General features: G+C 39.6%; 1 protein-coding gene across 2 annotated transcripts in view; it reads left to right on the forward strand.

Moving 5' to 3' along the window:
- EGF (epidermal growth factor) overlaps positions 1-19,684 on the forward strand; it is a 148,868-nt gene that overhangs the window by 100,279 nt on the left and 28,905 nt on the right. The window contains exons 16-20 of one of the 2 annotated variants that reach the window (XM_027837577.1): positions 3,469-3,594; positions 7,451-7,567; positions 8,899-9,024; positions 12,538-12,660; positions 13,471-13,725. In XM_027837577.1, the coding sequence (XP_027693378.1) occupies positions 3,469-3,594; positions 7,451-7,567; positions 8,899-9,024; positions 12,538-12,660; positions 13,471-13,523 (545 nt within the window). In that variant the 3' untranslated portion in view covers positions 13,524-13,725. Of the gene's footprint in view, positions 1-3,468; positions 3,595-7,450; positions 7,568-8,898; positions 9,025-12,537; positions 12,661-13,470; positions 13,726-15,407; positions 15,544-19,684 lie in introns of those variants that run through there. The other variant, XM_027837576.1, reaches the window with a different exon arrangement.

Consider the following 19,684-nt stretch of genomic DNA (forward strand, 5'->3'; position numbering starts at 1 on the left):
TCTCTGTCTTCCTCTCTCTCCCTCTCCTATCTTCCTTGAGGATTTTGCATCTTCACTTAATGTGCTCATAGAACACTGTCATAAAGGTTTATAGAATTAAGGAAGGGGGCATATTGATCTGTTTTTGTTATCTTCTTGGTTATCTATCAATCTATCTATTTTTAACAAAGTAATAGTATTACTCATAATCCTTTTTAATCCTTTGGACTCTTCACCTCTTTGACATATCTTGAGAGTTGAAATATCTAAGTGTCTTTAGGAACATTGATTCTTAGGTGTGTAGTCAGCAAAAAAGATTTTCTCTGCACGCATTTGATCAGGATCAACTTTTCCTCCCAACTTCATCTTATGTGCTCCTTCCAGTTCTTTATATGGAATACGGGGTCAGTACCAGCTTTTAAAATTCCCAAGTAATTGGTTCTAGTAGATCTCTGTCCTTTCACATCTATTTGTTGATCTCGTCTTAATTTTGTTTCTAAATGTTATTGGAATGATTTTGTTCTTTTGTCTAGTCAAATTGGCTTAGTAGGGTCTCATACCAAGATTGGTATAGGCTCATTTTTTCATCCCCTGCTTTTCACTGTTTTATAAGAAGATAGAATTCATAAGCTTTCCTCCATCTTCTCTATGCTGTTTTGCATATGAGCTTCATCGAAACCAGTATTTCTCTTAACTGCCATGTTCCTGTTTGGCAAAGAGATTGAGTGTTTGTTGGCTGAGAAATTTTCTTAACTCTTCTGACCTCCTTGTTGGGTTTTAAATTGTTTTACATCAGGTAAACTTCTCTTAGGATTGTAAGCAGTGCCAGTGTCTTTATTTTAATCAGTTTCTCACTTTGCAGGGTCAATGCTTTACTTAAAGAAATTGAGTGCATTTGTAACTATTGTAATTACATGTGATGTCTTTCTATTTCTATTTTTTGTTCTAATTTGGTGTTGTTTTTGACCTTTGCTCCAGCCACAGACCACTGATTCTGAAATGTTAGGAACCGGTTATTTACTGTGTCAGTTAATTTCATTTCTTGGAGTCATGTTTGGTGACCACTATGTCTGTAGCATCTTCCAATTCTTTTCTTGAAGGAAACATCTAAGATATGTAGATAAGCAGCTTTTTAGTAAGCTATAAGTGTTTGGTTTCTTTCATTTTTAATCTCCCCCAATTTTAAAAGAGATTTTCTCCACCATAGAATTCACCAAGTATCAAAATATATATTAACTTGTTTAGAGGGTCTTGTCTCTTTTTTTCCTTTTTAATTTTTTTTGTCACTTTCTCCAAAGATGTTCTCTACTTCTTCATCCTTTATAACAAATATTGGTCCCTAAGTAGCAATTATCTTCATCCCATGCCTATGCACAACTGCTGCAAACCAAGATGACAGTATATCTGATGATGACGATGATGTATTTTCACCTGTTCAATCAAACAACAGGCATTTATTAATCACCTGCTATGTTCCAAGAATTGTTCTAGGCAGTAAATATGCAAATAATGTAGCAAACTCCACTTACCAGGAAATGGCATACTAGTGGGGGAGGCAACAAAGACATATGCAGGATAAACATGAAAAAAAAATGGAAATATATACAACATTGTTAAATACACATTAGTTTGAGACAGAGGGCATTGGTAGTGGAGAGTGAGGAAATGGATTAGGAAGTGAGTCAGGAAAAGCTTCAAAAGCCTTTTTTGTGTCATAGAACTCCTTTGGCGGTCTGGTGAAACCTATGAACCCCTTCTCAGGATAATGATTTTAAGTGCATAAAATAAAACAAAAGGGTGCCAAAGAAACGGATTGTATTGAAATAGTTAAAAAATTTTTTTTAAAAAACACATGTTCACAGATCCCTGGTAAAGAACTCTGTTGTAGAGAGTGTGCATGAACTGAGTCTTGAAAGAGAGAGATTCTATGAGATGGAGGTGAGGAGGAAGTGCATTCCAGGCATGGGGGACAGTCAATTCAAAAACATAGGGATTGGAGATAAAATGTTATTTATGAGCATCAGAGAGAAGGCCATTTTGGCAGGAGGAATACTAATGTATAATGAATTGGAAACATAGGCTTGGCCAACCCCATTGGCAGTGAAAGTCTCCATATTTTACTAGGTTGATTTTCAGAAAGCACACATTATTTCTTGCTGAGATTATTCTTGAAGACTTTACATTTTTTTGTACCTGCATTAGCTTGAAAAACCCAGGGTCACCTTCACGCCATAATGAAGAATCAGAGCAGAATTTTGTGCATCATAAAAAACCAAAACCAACCAAACAAACAAAAACGCATCTTGCTTTTCATGCTGCTTCTGAACTTAGGACCAGATTCTAGAACTGTTCTCATTAATAAAACAAAAAGTCAGCTTTGGAGTAGAAGGGCAAGAATCCATTCAGAAGAAGCGGTTATAAATCCTCAATCTAGAATGCTGGAAGGAAGCTCAGAAGCCATCTGGTCCAACACCTTCATTGTAAAGTTGAAGAAAGGGAAGTTAAGTGATCTGCCCAAGGTCACACAAATTGTGAGCATCAGAGGTGGAATTTAAACTCAAATCCTCTGGTTTTAGAGTCTAGGCTCTTTCTGTCATGCTACCTTGAAAGAATCTACATTTGTTCACTCTAACCAAGCCTCTGAGGGATAGGTAGAGAAAACAAAGCAAATATAATAGGTCCCTGGAGAAGGGATGTGTTTTTCCATTTCACTATATACCTTTCTAAAAATCTAATTTTGTGCATCTTAGTTCACTGTTCGATACCTGTGTTGCTCTAAGGAAGATCAGATAATTCATTTTAAAATTTGAATCCTTTAATTTTTTCAATCTATACTTATCAAAGTAGAAATTGGCATACTGATAAACAGATAACTAAGTCTATCGATGAATTCATCCTTTATAAAATGCCAGTAATTGAATTTTTAGCCTTTGTCTTAATTGTTTAATTTATTTAATTTCCTAAATTTCCTAAAAAACAGGAAATTTGTGTGGATTTTTCTGGGTGTGGTTCAGGGGTGGGCAAGTGATAGGGGACTGTGAAGTCCCAGAATAAATCACATTTTGAGGTGCCTCATTCCCCAATTTTTTAAAAAGGGAAATCTAGATTAAAATGAATCTTAAGGGCAGTCTTGAAGAAGAAAGGACATAACAGAGCATACTAAGGAATATAGATGCAAATAGAGAGAGATAGCCCCATCTCTTTGTTTTGGTGATGGGGTGTATGTGTTTGTGGAGGACAATTTAGGGTCTGATGTTCAATATAAAACGGTGGATGTTCATTAGTAGCAGCTGGTTGTATATCCTACTTCATTCTAGCCTCTTTCCATCGTGTGTTTGAAGAGACCCCAGAGCTAGTGGCCCAGGGCTATTGTCCTATACTCTGAGCAAGCTCTGAACTTGTAAACAAAATTCTACTTTAAATACCAATAAAAGAAATGCTTTTTTTGAATAAAAATGATAAAACATTCTACCTGCTATTCTCCAACAGCCAGTAAGATGAATCTAAGCAATGGCACAACAGCACCGGAGAATGCGTTGGGAAGAACATTGGAAGATGACAGCAGGGCAGAGCAACAGCCCAGACATGGACTAGTAGCTGAACTCACGGTTACAGGTAGGAACAATGAGTTCTTTCTCCTGCCTCTGGTCCATATAGATCATTTGCTGATGAAGACAGACAATATGGTGATTGAGTATTAGACCTGGAAACGGAGGACCTGGGTTCAAATTCTTGCTCTGTTACCTACTGCCTGTGTAACCCTGGCTAAGTCATTTCCCTCCTCTGGGCTTTGGTATCCTTAATATGAGCAACTGAGGGAATTAGACCAGATGATTTCCAAAGTCCTACAACTGAATTTTCCAACTACATTAACTTGATCCCCTATTTAAAACGAGGTTGTATCTGCACTAGGGCAGTGTTCCTGAACTTCTGAACTCAGATTCTTTTCTTCCCCTGACTTTTCTTTCTTTAGAAGGCAGGGCATGAACCTGACTCATTTACAGCCCATATGGGAGGTTATGGTCTTGAAAATTCTCCAGGAAGAAATTATGCTGAAAACAAAAGTGAAAAAAAAAGAAAGAATGAAGTCTGGAGTGTGATGATAGTGCCAGCCACCCACATCTGAATTCCCTGGTTTATTCTCTGCCATAATTTTGTTTGTCATCCTCTAATCCTTTGATGAGTGGGGGCAGGGGGGAGAGAAGGAGGGAGAGAGAGAGAGAGAGAGAAAGAGAGAAACAATACTTACAGCAGCTAGATGCTAATTGCCAAATATAAGCTGATGGGATTCACAAGGTATAAACATTGATAGTCTCATTTTCCAGGTAGCAGAGTAAGCGCAGAAATGCTGTGGGACTAGCCTGGTGCTACATATTAAGTCGACCATTGCAAAAACTTAGAATTTTGTTCCATATTCTGCCGTTGGCTTGCTAGTCCATTGGGAACCTATCGAAACCATGGTTCTCAAAGAATTTCACTTTAAGGACCGCTCACCAGATTACGTACCAAAATGGGGGTGTGGCCTGCCATCCTTACCTGTTGTTGCTTGACTCTGGTAGGAAAAACACGAAAATGAGACCATGGGAAGATTGATGTTGCTTTTGATAAGGCAGAAATAAAGTCATATCCTTTTAAAATTAAAAAAAAAATCAGAGGTAGAGGAGGAGGAAAGGAACAAGTATTTATTAAGCATCTACCATGTACCAGGCACTGTGCTAAATGCTTTACAAATATGAATCATAATTTATAAATAAGAAATATAAATTCACAGTAAGAATAGAAGTAGGGACAATATTATATTATAAACACTAATATTACAAAAGACTAACCCAAAGAGGATCAAGACTGAGAGAATCATTCTATAGAGTTGAAAACACACTGGTTCTGGAGTCACAAGAACTGGGTTCAAATCTTCCCATTGACTCTATGTGACCTTAGGTAAGTCACTTAACCTCCTTGGGTCTTGTTTTCCTCATCTGTGAAATGGAGGGGTTTGGACTAGAATGTTAAACTTCCCTGGCAGAACCAGATTAAGATGTAATTGGGAAATGCTTAAAAAATAAATGAGAATACAACAGAACACAGATAATGTTACTTTGTGGTTTTTGAAATCAATATGCTTTCTATTTTGGGCAGCCAGGTGGCACCGTTGTGCATAGAACTCTGGGCTTGGAATCAGGAATACTCATCTTTGTGAGTTCAAATCTAGCCTCAAACACTTACTAGTTGTGTGACCCTGGGCAAGTCCCTTAACCCTGTTTACTTCAGTTTCCGCATCAATAAAAGGAGTTGGAGAAGGAAATGGCAAACCACTTTGTCAAAGAAAACCCCAAATGGGGTCACAAACAGTTGGACCATGACTAAAATGATTCAACAACAACAACAACAACAACAAACTTTTTGTTTGAGTTTGGCACCACTTGGCTTAGAGGACCTAATTCTCTAAATCTATGTTTAGTTGGGAGGGCATCAGTATCTCAGGCTCCATTTTGTTTGTATTATCTCAGTGTCTTGAGAATGAGAGAAGAAGGTAGCCAGGTTGTCACAGGTGTAACATATAATGTAAAATCAGGAAAGGTGGTGAGTATCAAGAAAGGTGAGAAACAGAATGTCTCGAGACTTAATCTCATACATTATGTCTTGACCTCAAACTCCTATTTGCCAATTTGCACCATGCATCCCTTGCTCTTCTTTCTGCCCTCTGGGGCTGAGCTGAATAATGGTAATTCCTCTTCCACATCAGAGTCCTTCAGATACTTCAAGAAAGCTATGTTCTCCACCCTTCCCCACCGCAAGTCTTTTCTTATCTAGGATAAGATCTTTCACTATACAAGGAATCAGGAGGTGAGTTCTACTGCAGATTTGCTGTAAGACCTTGGGCAAATTGCTTGACTTTCCTGGGCCTCAGTTTATTTGATGATAATACCCGCTCTGGGCTTCAAAACCGTGCCTCTACTGCTGTATCATCCTGAAACTCCCTCAGTGCCCAAGGCCTCGTCATCCTGGGACTGTCTACCAACCCTGCATCTGGCTCATCCTGGAATATTCCACCCCTCTTCCATTAGTGAATTCCTTCTGAAGTCTCTATTTTGTGGATGTGCTCAGGTCAGTCTGTCTTCATTTCTCTCCCAGACCCATTGGTGTTTTCTGAATTTCAAAATCATGCCCCCAAACAAGGTATCTTCATTTCCACCCAACCCCCACCCACTTTTCAGCTTTTCTGCTCACCTGATTTTCATTTATCATGGGACTCGAGGCCCCTCACTAGCCTCACTCCTCTCTGGGCTTGCTCCAGTTTATCATTGTCTTTTTAAAACTGTGGTGCCCAAAACAGAGGATTATAGAGTGGAAGAGAACTTAGAAGTCATCTCATCCAACCTGCTTGTTTTACAAATGTGAAAACTGAGGCCCATGGAGGTAGATGACTTGCCCAAGGTTTTGTGGGCAGTACATGGAAGACCCAGGATTCAAACTCAGCTCCTATGATTCCCAATTCAAAATTCTTTCTACTGTATTGCTTCTCAGGGGATCTGTTATCACTGCCTCTTCACATAGCTAGGCACAGTTATATTTCCTCTATCAGTTATAGAGATGTTCTAATACAGCTGGCTTCTATAACCTACCCTTCTGATGGGTTATTCCTGTTCCCTAAGTGAATTCACATTTCAGAGAATCATTGCATAAGTGAGCCTTTTGAAAAAGCCTCTTAGAATGTTGCTGTTGTCTGCTGCTCAAAGCCTTACTCTTGTCCCTGGAGGGAGGTGCATTTCCATGGAGTATGAAATGAGATGATCCCTTAACAGTATTTAGCTTGCATGGTTTGTGACTCTGTAAAATGCCTGAAGGTTTGCAAGTCATTGCATAAATCTCGATAGTGAATATGAACAGTGACATTCACATTCTAATTTCCTGTGTCTTGGCACATATGATTTTAGTAAATTGAGGATAACACTTTTTATGGTTGGATTTTTTTCCATGTTAGTACACAAACCTACTCATATTTTAAGCCTATTTGCCTTTTATTAGGGACATAAGAATTATATTGGTTCTGTCCTACTGCCACACTGGTTGAGGATTGCCAACAGAATGTTGAAACTTTTGAAATCTGAATCCATTTATTCTTGAAAGAATGCCAAGTCATACTTTAAATTTTCTTTTAAAAAATTGCTTTAAAAAGCACACAAATGGACTCACAAAGCTTCTTGGACACCAGATAGTTCTTTAAGCACCAATTTGATGAATTGCTTGTAAATAAATCAGAAGCATATGCCTTACAATTCCCTTGACCTAGACAAGCTTTTAAAAGTCAGCAAAGTGCTTGTGGAGAAAAAAATCCATTTGGGGTTTAGCCTTCCTTAGGACTTGGGCAAGAAATAGAATCCTGAAATATTTTGTAGGACCTGGAACATGAAAATTCCCTTTCTCTTCAAAGACTCAGAAATACTCTGATGGTAGTTTTCTCTGTTTGCAGACGAGGATGGCTGTGCCCCTGTGGACTGTGGTGTGAATGCTCAGTGCACTTCAGAGGGAAAGGATACCTGGTGTCAGTGCTTGGAAGGATTCACCAGGAATGGAACCATCTGCTCTGGTAATTATAAAGACTTAAACATATAGAGCTAGGAACATTAATATACCTTCTCTTTAGCTGTCACTGAATTAAAATCCTGCCTTCCCAAAGTCTGCTGGAACCATCAGATCTGAGACATTTCCTTCATTATCAGATAAACAGAATGGAAGAAACAAATTATAGAAAAACATGAAAAGATGTCAAGTATTTTGTCACATTATTCTAAAAGATTATTTTAGAATATGATTACACACAATTAGCTTTAACAAGAAGAAAAGTCAACGATTAGCTTTGGCAACAAAAGAGTAAACATAAACATAATTTTAAAATCATCTTTTCAGGCCCACCAAAAGTATTTGTTTTTCAAGAGCTCAGGTAGTTACTGTTAGGCAGTAACTTGTGTTGTATTCATTTCTAGCTTGCATTGGTAACCACAGAATGTATATTGTCATTAACTGGAAAAAAAATCCGTGGAAGGGATTGACATAAGTATAGTGAACATGGTCTTTAGTGTTAAAATTTATTCACCTATATAAACTTCATGAGAGCAGAAATTAACTTGTTTTTCTTTATGTTATGGGTAGCTAGGTAGCCCGGTGGATAGAGTGCCAGGCCTGGAGTCAGGAAGACCAGAGGTAAAATATGACCTCAGACACTTACTAGCTGTGTGACCCTGGGCAAGTCACTTAACCCTGTTTGCCTCAGTTTCCTCATCTGTAAGATGAGTTGAAGAAGGAAACGGTAATCTACTTTAATATCTTGGTCAAGAAAACTCCTAGTCATGAATAATCAGATACAACTGAATGACTAAACAATAAAATCTTTGTATTACTAGTGCAGAAAGTGGGGTGTAATGGATAGAGAGATGGCTGTAGAGCTTGGAAAGACCTGTGTTCAAGTCCTGCTTCTCCTCAACAACCAGGAAACTCTCTGTGACTCTTAGATGCAGAGAAGATGCTGACCTGTATTGAGAGGAGGAATTTCTTCACTTAGCAACTCCCTGTCCCAATGAAATCACAAAATCTGAAATCCCTATCACAGTTCATTGAAAGTAATGGACACTTAATGATGGTCATTGGATTGAAATGGGGATACTGTAATAGGGCTTATCATCAGGGATTTCCCTGTATCAATGAGCTATCAGATCTAGTCCTTTTCTCTCTCCCTAATAGGACACTTATCCAAGCAAATATTTGAGAACCCGCAGGCAAATTTGTCCTGAAGTTAACTCTACATCCAAGCTTAAGGACGCAGTTTAGGATTGTGAAGTACCATATTTCCTTCTTTCATATTTTGACCGTTTACTCCAGGGAAGACTCCACACCTTACCTATTAAACTGTTTTCTTCGTAGATACTGATGAATGTGAAACGGATAATGTGCTTTGCCAGCCAGAGTCATCTGAGTGCATCAACACTGAGGGTAGCTATGTCTGCAAGTGTTTGGAAGGCTACAGTGGAGACGGGTTGAACTGTTATGGTAAGGCAGGAGGGGACTTTGTGGAAGAAATTCAAGAGGATGGCCCTAGTGGGAGGGTGAGCAAAGAAGACAAAATAATGATTGAGATTGAACGCACCTCAAGGTGAAAGAAGTGATCCTGGGTGATGGATTTATGCCGACGTCTCTCAGTTATTGAAAAGAAAAAAAGGAGATGGTGGTCCGTGTGGTAATACATAGCGACTAGAATTCAAAAGGCAGCTGGCCTTCCTCCCTTCTGCCTTTCAGATTCTTTTTCTGAGGTTTGAGTGGCATCAGTGACTTATCAATACATTCTGCCTTAGGCTGTCTGTGGGTTTCTCCCTTTCCCACTGACACTTCATTTGGCAACTGAACTAGAGGGAAATTTGCTGCTGCTGGAGGTTTATTGAAAATTGTTGCGGTGCATATAAATGAGGAAGGGTGGGGCTCTGTGGGAAAGCCCATCTTAGTGTTCTGGATCAGTTAAATAACTCTGAGGTTCAAGCTGCTGACATTTATGTGCGACTAGAGGACATACAGGCTCAGGAGAAAGCCACTTTTATAACCACTGTCTCTTCTGCCAGAATTTGGGTGGGGCTTGTAGGTTTCTCAGTTCATTTCATGACTTGTCTTACCATTCCACTTGTCAGTAGCATTATCCTACAAGTGAAGACCTGCCCAGAGCCAGCTTTGTCAAAATAAAGTGTGTGGAGTTGTCCATGGGATTTCATTTCTTTCAGTCTCTTAGCTTCTATTTCCCTCCTTTTTTTTTTTCTTCTTCTTCTTCTTCTTCTTTTTTTTTTTTGGAAAAGAGTTGTCCACAGTGAGGTGGTACCCACTGATTCAATGATGAGAAACTGTGACATGAACGTTGGTCCTATTAAATAGACTGGCATCTTGCAGACATCATGGGGGAAAGACAAAGAATCATCAACCCAACCACTAATTTTCCAGCTTGGGTTGGTTTAAATCAGACCCTTATCAGATTAATTCCCTGGAGACCACAGGCATATATAAATGCTCTTTTGAGCGTGTATTTGGCGGACAGTCAGGGAAATGTTATGGCTTTAATGAAATAGATCATAGATAATTTAAACAAACTGGGTTTCTATTTAATTTCTTTTGATGAAAAAGAAAGGGATCCTCTCTTGGCTGGTTAAAACTCTCTTAGCTTGAGGTTCCTGCCTGTCCCTAAGCCTTTTACTCAACAGGCTCTTTCCAGTGGTGGCCACACACATGATGTCAGTGCACTGTCTTGCAGGACTAACCTCCGACTTCTAAATAAGAGAATAAATTGGCTTGCCCCTCTCTTTTTTTGGTTGAGATCATAGGTTTAGACCTGGAAGGGATTTTAGAGGCCATCTAGTTCACACCTACTCCCATTTTGAGGATGAGGGATTGAAGTTTGTGACCCAGTCACAGAGTAAAAGCTTTAGCCAGGTGGTATTTGAACCAAAGTCCTTTGATTCCAGAACTAGTGTGTTTCCCACTGCATCATGCTGCATCCTATGGGACTTTTTTTTTCTTCTTTTGCCCCTAAGAACACAACCACATCTTTTCCCAGTGCCTTAACAGATGACCTTTCTCACGAGGAAAGTAAAGCCAGCAGAGAGGAGGAAGTCAGCAAAAGGGGTCAATTTGTGTTATTAGTTGAAGCAAGGACATAGAAGTAAATAGTCAACAAGCATTTATGAAGGGCTTACTATGTTCCAGGCATAGAGAAAGGCGAAAACATAGGCTTTGCCCTCAAGGAGCTTACAGTCTAGTTGGGAAAGTCAACAAAATTATACACAAACTATATACAGCATAAATGGGGGAAGGGAATAAATGTTTATGTAGGGCCTATTAGGTGTCAGGCACTCCTCACAACAACCCTGGGTAGGGTTATCTACATTTTACAGTTGAGGTTGTTGAGTTGTTTCAGTCATGTCCTCCTATTTGTTACCCCATTTGGGGTTTTCTTGGCGAAGACACTGGAGTAATTTGCCATTTCCTTCTCCAGCTCATTTTACAGAAGAGGAAACAGAGGCAGTTTGACAAACTTCCTTGACTAGTTAGGAAGTGTCTGAGGTCAAATTCAAACTCAGGTCTTCCTGACTCCAGGTCCTGTGCTCTATCCTAGCCATTAGCTGCAGGCAGTATCAGCATATGTGTTTGGCAGGGACAGTATGAATAACTTGCAAAGGTCTCCAGTAGAAGAAGGCATTTGAACTGAGTCTTGAAGGAAGCCAGGGAAGCCAGGTGGTGGATGCGAGGAGGAGGAGCATTCTGAGCCTGGGGGAAGGCCAGTGCAAAGTCAGAGAGGAGAGAGATGAGCAGTTGTGTTCCAGATAGGGATTGCTTAGAAGGGAAGATTCTAAGAAGGATCTAAAGATAGGGAGGGGCCAGAACATAAAGGACCTTAATTAGTAACTTTCTTAGTGAAATCTGAATCAGTTCCTTCTAATTTTAGGAGCTAACCTTGGGCTGAAGGATAGAAGCCAGTATGGCCACTTCTCTTCTGTTATTAGAAGGAGAAAATAGGTTGGGAAAAGCAAGATGTGTGAGTACACACAAACACATATTTAAGATTGGTCAAATTGTTTGATGAAAGGCAATAGCAGTGGACAGATAGAGCCAGACTTGGAATAATCGAGACCAGGGTTCAAGCCCTGCCTCTGATACAAACTGGCTAGGTGGCCCTGGGCAAGTCATTAACTTCTTAGCAGATAATGATTTACGTTGATCAAGAGGGTTTCCTCACTGGGGATTTACAAGCCAGTGAAATCAGGAGTTCAGACCAAAAATCTTTTGATAAGTAAATTACTTGGAGGCCAGATCTGTAGGCACTCTGCCACATTATATTGGCAGAAGTCAAGCCTAAAACTATAGCTAATTTATTGTTTTTTGTCCTTCATTCTTGAAGAGCACCATGACATCAGGAAGGTGATGCAAGTGAATTGGATTTAAGTGAGGCAGGGCTGTGCAAAGTCACCAGCCTCACTTTCTCCTCTGGAGCCACGGGTCCAGTAGCCAGATATACATCAGCATGACTGGTGATGGCTACCACTCCAACCCCCCCTTCCCCCCGCCCCAGCCCTAGCTCATTTAGAAACTAATATGAAGGAAGTGATTTAGACGTTTTAGAGGGCTAAGTAACTACCTAAACTCCTAAAAAGTCACTTACATTACATTTTTATCATTTCTCTTTCTCATCTGTCTGACAGAAAATTTTCATCTTCCCCCTTACCTGGTAGGTAGCATAATGTCCAGGGTGCTCTTTGGACTTGAAGCCATTTCAAGCCAGGTGCTCTTGTTTTGAAGGGACAGGCAGTAAATTGATACGAACTAGATTTGGGTCTCTCACACTCTCGACCTGGGTTTTGTTTTTTTGTAACCTCATCGTGTGTAATGATCAGTTCAATTCTAAAGGAGGGAATAGGATAGAACTCTGTTGATCTCCTCTCAAAATGTTACATTTTTTCTAACTATGTCTCCTTTTTCCTTTTTCCATGTCATCTCTTTTCTTTCCCTTGACATCTGCTTCTCTTGAAGACATTGATGAGTGTGAAACAGGAGTGCATAAATGTGGAGAAAATGCCATCTGTAAAAATACAGAGGGAGGCTACGCATGCATCTGCTCTAATGGTGCACCTGGGTCTGGATCTGTCTGTCCTGGTAAGTTAGTTGGTGGTGCAGAGAACAGACGCTACTTAACTCAGAGCAAACCTCGTGAGTGATGTTTCCACTGAAGGTTCCGGGAATTACTCAGCAATGTTAAGCTGCATTCTCTAACTATTCTGCCTTAGTTGGTGCTAGGCTTGGGAGAATCAAATATTCCAAGTTGCCTTTATTTAATAGTGTCTGGAATGAATCTCTTTTATTACTTTGCAAAGCTGCTAATCTCCTGATTTGTAATGTTGATGTCAGAGTCTGTTGGAGTAACTGCCCTCTACAATACCAGGCAGGTCAGGGGAATTCATCTGAGCTCCTAAATATCCTTTAGCGTGAGAGTTACTTTAATGGATTAAAAGAAATGGTTATTCCTCAACTTTCTTTTCCTTGTTACATGAAAGGGAATATTTCTTTATTTGCATGAGAGCTTCAATTCCATATGATTTTTTCTTCCTTCCTTGCTGCTGGAAAATATTCAACCTTGGCTTTTTTTGTCTTTTCCCCCTAAAATAGCAATGTCATTCATTCATTCATTCATTCATTCATTCATTCATCCATCCATCCATCCATCCATCCACCCATCCATCCACTCACTTATTCATTCCACAAGCATTTATTAAATACATACGATATGCCAGGCACATCGATACATTCTGGGGATACAAAGACAAAACCAAAACAGGTCTTGCCCTCAAGGAGCGTGCATTCTTTTGAAAACAACATGTACATCTACATAGGACATTAAATAGAAAATATACAAAGTAGAGTTACAAAGCAATTAGCAAGTAGTTTTTTTTTTTTTTTTTTTTTGAGGAGGGCAGTGGGGGAAGAATCAACAAAGACTTCCTGCAGCAGCCTGCATTTGAGCTGAACTTCGAAGGAAAATATCTCCAGAAACAGGAAACCTTTGATGGATCACACTTTATGTCCAGGAAACTCTGGACTTCACCTAGACTGGTTCTTGCATCCCTGCCTGCCTTGATCATCTAGCTGATAAACTAGCAGCTTCCCGGGGTAGTTGTGTAAGCAGACAAGATCTTGCAGAAAAAAAAAATTTTTGTGAATTTACTTCACTGCAGTTCTGTTTCTAACACCTCACCGTCTCACATAATCTCCTCTCCTTAGAGGTGATGAAAAGGTGTTGGCATTTCTAGCCACCTTGCAGAAATCTCAGCAAGATCCTCCCTCATTCCTTTCAACGTTGTGCTCTGATGCTTTTCCTTCTAAGAAGAGTGAAGCATGTAATAAAACGAATTCATCAACATATCATTCTCTCATTATCCCAATGTTTCCTTTCTGTCAAAGCTGTTGCTGTTCTAATTTTAAGGATTCTTGAGTAGTCTAAGTAGTTTTAAGAAGAAAGTTGGATGTGGGGGAAGGTAGAGATTTCCGGGAAACTGTAAGACAGCATGATACGATGGAAAGAGGGTGGGTTGTGGATCCGGAGGACCTGGGCTTGAATCTTTACTTTTTCCCTTTTTGATGCTGAGCAAGTTAGTCAATCAATAAGCATTTATTTAATGCCTAATCTGTGCCGGGCACTGTGCTAAGAACTGGGAATACTCTGAAATACAAAAACCTCTGCTCTCAAGGAACTTACATCCTAATTAGGGAGACAGCATGCAAACAACTATGGACAAACAAGCGAAATCCAAGATAAATTGGAGAAAATCAACAGAAGGAAATCACTGGAATTAAGGGGGATCAGAAAAAGGCTTTCTGTAGAAGGTGGGATTTTAGCTGGGGCTTGAAGAAAGTCAGAGAAACCAAGAAGAGGAGATGAGGGAAAGCATTCTGGGAATGGGGGACAGCCAGTGAAAATGCCAGGAGTCTGGAGATGCAGTATCATGTTTGAGGGATACAAAAAGAGGCTAGTGTCGCTGGATCTCAGATTACATGGGGAGGGAGGGTGTTACTTTAGCTTTCTCGGCCTTGTTTTCCTATGAAATGGGTGGGCTCTAAATCTCCAATCCTGTTGTAAAAGCTCTTAGCACAGTGCCTGGCACATAGTATGCATAGTATTTCCTTCCTATGACGGTGTTGACCTTCCTATGATGGCGTTTCAATGACTTTTTCAAAGAATTTATTTTCCCTGGCTTGTATGAATACAGCTACTGTAGTTCTTGGGTCAAGTACTCTATGGATGTTCCTTAAGTTAAGAACAAATAACCAGTTTTGAGTGAGTCTTTTGAAGTTAGCTCTCATCAGACATTAGTTATTAGGTGTTGTTTATTAAATAGATCTTTCTTTTTAATCATGGAAGTCAAAGGACCTGGTTTCAAAATCCAGATCTGCTCTTTGCTAGCTGTGTGACCTTGGACAAGTCATTTTAGGCTCTTTGGGTTTTAGTTTCCTCATCTCTATAACGAGAGGGGTCAACTAGATTATCTCAAAGGTTCCTTTCAACTCTAAATCCTGGGATTCTTTGAGTTCAATGAAATGAAATTAACTGTTTTGGGAGTTGTTATCCCACTCTTATCTGCCTGTAGAATGCTCTAGGCCAAATAAAAGAGAAAGGGAAGAAAGGCAATGCAGGTCTGAGTAAATCATGATTCACATCAACTTTAGTAGTTGAAGGGTAAGGTTGGGTGGACAAGTGAAACCATCATCACTGTTAATATTTCCACTGATATGAAAAAGAAATCATAAACTGTTTATGTAGATTAAACATGTATAATTGTGCCAAGAATGACTGAATCATTTTTAAAAATATCAAGGTTTAAAGATGTTTTTGAAACATTGTCTTCCAGAACCTTTTCAGCCCCGGGATGACTCTTTCTCTCTCATCAGAAGCAGGAATTCAGAGTGTCCACCACCATATGACTCATACTGCCTCCATGGAGGAGTGTGCATTTATGTTTCAGAGCTAGAAAACTATGCATGCAAGTGAGTATGAGCCTTTGTTAATTGTATCTTTCCAAGGCAGCACATAGGCAGTACGGAAGCAATATATTCTCTAGGGAGTTTAAAAAGCATTCTAGCTGTCTCCAGGAGATCTGCTGCTGTTTGAACTGAGGAAATCTCCATTGACATTAATGTGTCCAGTCCAAGAGGTCTGTGCTTTTCTCCAGATAATAGGTTATCAGCAGATCTCAGACTCCTTGCTCAGATTTGGGACCTTGGCTTCATAGGGGAATTTCTTGATACTGGGACATTTCTTCCAGAAACGTGAGAAAGAGAGGCCAGTGGGTATTTCTGGTTTTGCCAAGAGTGGTGTACTATTTCATGACTGGGTCATTTTGCTTTCGACCCCAATATTGAAAGGCTCATCCTCTCTCTTCCCAATAGGTGCTATTTAGATTTTCAAAGCTGGGAATAGTTACTGGCCTTTCTCCTGCTCCTTTTCTGATCCCTCCCCCTTCCCCAAGAAGATTTCAATCCAGCTGTGCCTACAGAAATGTGTTGTCATTCAGAATCAAGCAAGCGTGAACATGAACGTTGGGTTCAAGGAAATGCTGGCAACTTGGCAAGCATGCCAATTGCATTCACTTTTGAAAAACTATCCCTTAGTATCTTTACATATTTATTTTGGAATAAAAATCTAGCTCAGGGCCAGATTTGACTTTCATCTAACTGCCTGCTTTCAAGGCTCATGGGAGACAGGCAAGAGGGCAGAGAGAGCTCGGCTTGTGCCACGGACTCCTTTGGGTCTCTGTTTTTTTCATTTGTAACTGATGACAGCACCAACTTCACAGTATTGTTCTGAGGAAAACATGCTGGAATCCTTAGCTACTGTATACATGTGAGCTACTGTTATTATTTTTGGCTGGAAGTATTGATAGCTTTGATATTGTGTGTATAAAAGTGCTTTGAAAACCTTAAAACCCAATTGAATGTCTTTGATTCTTTGATGTGCTCATGGATCTGAGATCTCATCGATGTGGGTACTTTCTCGTGGTATGCATTGGTACCCATCCATGCTTTCTCATCCTGGGCAACTTTTTTTTTTTTTTTTGTTCCAGGGGTGCGGAACCTGTGGCTTTGAGGCCACACGTGCCCTTCTAGGTCCTTGGGTGCAGCCTTTTGACTGAGTCCAAATTTTACAGAATAAATCCTTTTATTAAACGGATTTGTTCTGTGAAGTTTGGATTCAGTCAGAGGGCAGTACTTGAGGACCTAGAGGGCCACGTGGGACCTCTGGGTTGCAGGTTCTCCATCTCTGGTCTATACCATCCCATGGATCTTTCACAGGGGGATCTGCCCAGCATGTTGGGGCTTTTCTCTAGATCCATGATTCTCAGCCTTTGCAGGTTTCCAAAGAGCTTTTGTTTCTGTGCATCATAGCTATCTGTATTCACATTATTGGAAATTAAAAAATCCTAGTATTATTATGAAAATGGTTTTAACCCTTAGAGGTCCCTGGATCACACTATTTTAGAATTACTGCTCTATATATATTATAAATAATTAAATATAAACATAGAATGGAGGGAGCTTGATGGTACAACGCTGGACCTAGAGTTAGGAAGACCTGAGTTCAAATTCAGCCTCAGACACTTACTAGCTGTGTGACATTGACTAAGTCAATTCACCTCAGTCTGCCTCAGTTTCTTCATCTGTAAAATGGAGATAATATTAGCATCTACCTCCCAGGGTTGTTGTGAAGATCAAATGAGATAATATTTGTAAAGTGCTTTCCAAACCTTAAAATGTTATGTAAATTCTAGCTGTCATCATTATTTTAAAATTATTATGATAATTATTATATGGATGTTATTTGACTGTGAGGAGAGTGTTTGTTTGAATACAAGGAACCCTCCAACTATATGATTGGCTCACCTCCTTTTTCAGTTTCCCTGTCAATATCCCTTTTTCAACTCATGTAAAGATCAATCACATATAAATATCAAGTCAATTAACCTTTGTTTGCCTCAGTTTCCTCATCCCTAAAATGGGGCACCTATCTCCCTGGGTTATTGTGAGGATCAAATGGGATTGAAAATTGTAAAGCATGTGCCTGATGTTATGTAAATGTTAGTTTTTATTATTATGATTAATATCATCATCATCATCATTACTACCATCTCTGTCAAAGAAGAGGAAATACCCCTGGATATTTGATCTTTACAAAGATAGATACTGAAGTACGTAAGGTGATATTATTATTGTTTTATGTTAACTGGCAATGAATAGTTTCATCCAGATTACATTACTAGTGAGGCTATTTTTACAAATCTTCTGAAACTATGTGAATGCTCTTGAATTTCACATAACAAATCTGACAATAGTAATGTTCAATTCTCATGCATGTTGCTGGAGGTGAATGACGAATGTAGAATGCTGTTTCTCACGTTGATATTTATACTTATGTCATTTTCTTTGAAATGAGTCTAAGACATAATTAAAATCATTACCACGGCTTTGAATGCTACTAGGTAAAGCCTCATTAAGGCCTTTTTCAGGATAAAACCTTTAAGATAACTGCAGTCTGAAGTGGATGCTGAGAGCTCAAACCAGTTCCATTATGTACTCCTGGGACGTTCTCGGAGCCTCCCAAATCTGTGTGGAGAGCCAGAAGTGTGATCTAATGGCAGATAGTGTCTTCTTATTGGCTGCCAAGCAATATATGGGAAGCAACAGTATTCATAGAGTAGGACCCAAAGAAAGCATAGAACTTTCCAACAGTCATCTCTTTCTTCCCCTTCTTGTTCTCATAGGAGGGAAGGATGTGGGAGGTCTCCTTGAAAAGGATTTCATGAACCCTTTCAGCCAGGTTCTTCCTTCTCATTTCCATGGCTGATCAGAGAATTTTTAAGGTTGAAGGAACTTTAGTTATCATCTGTCTAACCCTCTGGGGTTAGACCTGAGTCCCAGAGAGATTCAAATGACCTGTTCAAAAGTTACACAGCTAAATTAGCTACCCAGCTAGCTGGTTTTAGTGTTAAAACTAAAACAGAGATCTCTCGATTCCCAATCCAATGTTTTTCCCGTGACAACATGGCGCCTCTTCCCATATGGTGTAGGTGAACATTGAGCTTGATATCAGTTGGCTTCATCAGCTGGTCTGACCAAGATCAGACAGGAATTTCGAGGAGCCAAATAAAAGAATTCTGGAGGAATTTGGATTTAATTGATGGGGAACATATTTGGAGTAACTTTTTCTCTCTCATTGTTCTTGAATTTCTTTTTGATTGATATTAGTGGTCCAGGGTCTACCTGAAGTGAATACTCTTAAATGTGAAAGTAACTAACTTAACTCTGTAACTTTTAGGCAAATCATTTAAACCTCTCTGGGCCCTAAGGTAGTTAGATAGATTAAAAATATATAAATTCTTTAGGGACAGGGACTGCTTCACAGTTGTTTATGTATCTCTAGTGCCCAGTGCAATAGTTGGCCTGTTTTAGGTTCTTGATAAATGCCCATTGATTGACATCATTCGGTTAGATGATAGAACACCATCAGCCTGATCCTGAATGTACAGTTATCCTTCCACATCCCAAGAAGGGGGGAGGGTTAGGGGTGTGGTGCCCCCCCATCTGGAAAATCTTCTTAAAACTTTTTGGTCCTCCCTCCCTTCATACCAGGGAAGAAGTCTGACTTATTATAGTATTAAAGGAAATATGTTGATATTATATAATACTATACATATATTCTATGCATTTCTGAGTTTCTAAACTTTTTCTGTGTCATCTGCTGGCCTTTGTGTATTGTTTGTGGCTTCTGCAAAACTGACAACATTCCCATTTGATTTCTTATGCTGATCTGCAATATATTAAAATGGCAATGGGGAAAATCTTGATGTGGAAGGGATAACTGCACGTTCGTGTATGGGAAAGGGTGATAGAGAGCTTTTGCCCAGTAGATGGCACCATTGTGTCATTAATGACATTTAAGCACAAAGGAAGAAATTGTACAATATTTTGGTAATATATCCCACAAATGAAAATGCTCAGTGTACATGTGTATATTTGTGTGTGTGTGTGTGAGAGAGAGGGGGTGGCGAAAGAGAGAGAGAGAGAAAGAGAGAGAGGGAGAGAGAGAGGGAGGGAGGGAGAGAGAGAGAGAGAGAGAGAGAGAGAGAGAGAG

The sequence above is a fragment of the Vombatus ursinus genome, unplaced genomic scaffold, assembly GCF_900497805.2.
Source record: "Vombatus ursinus unplaced genomic scaffold, bare-nosed wombat genome assembly UNPS02014821.1, whole genome shotgun sequence".
Lineage (NCBI taxonomy): Eukaryota > Metazoa > Chordata > Mammalia > Diprotodontia > Vombatidae > Vombatus > Vombatus ursinus.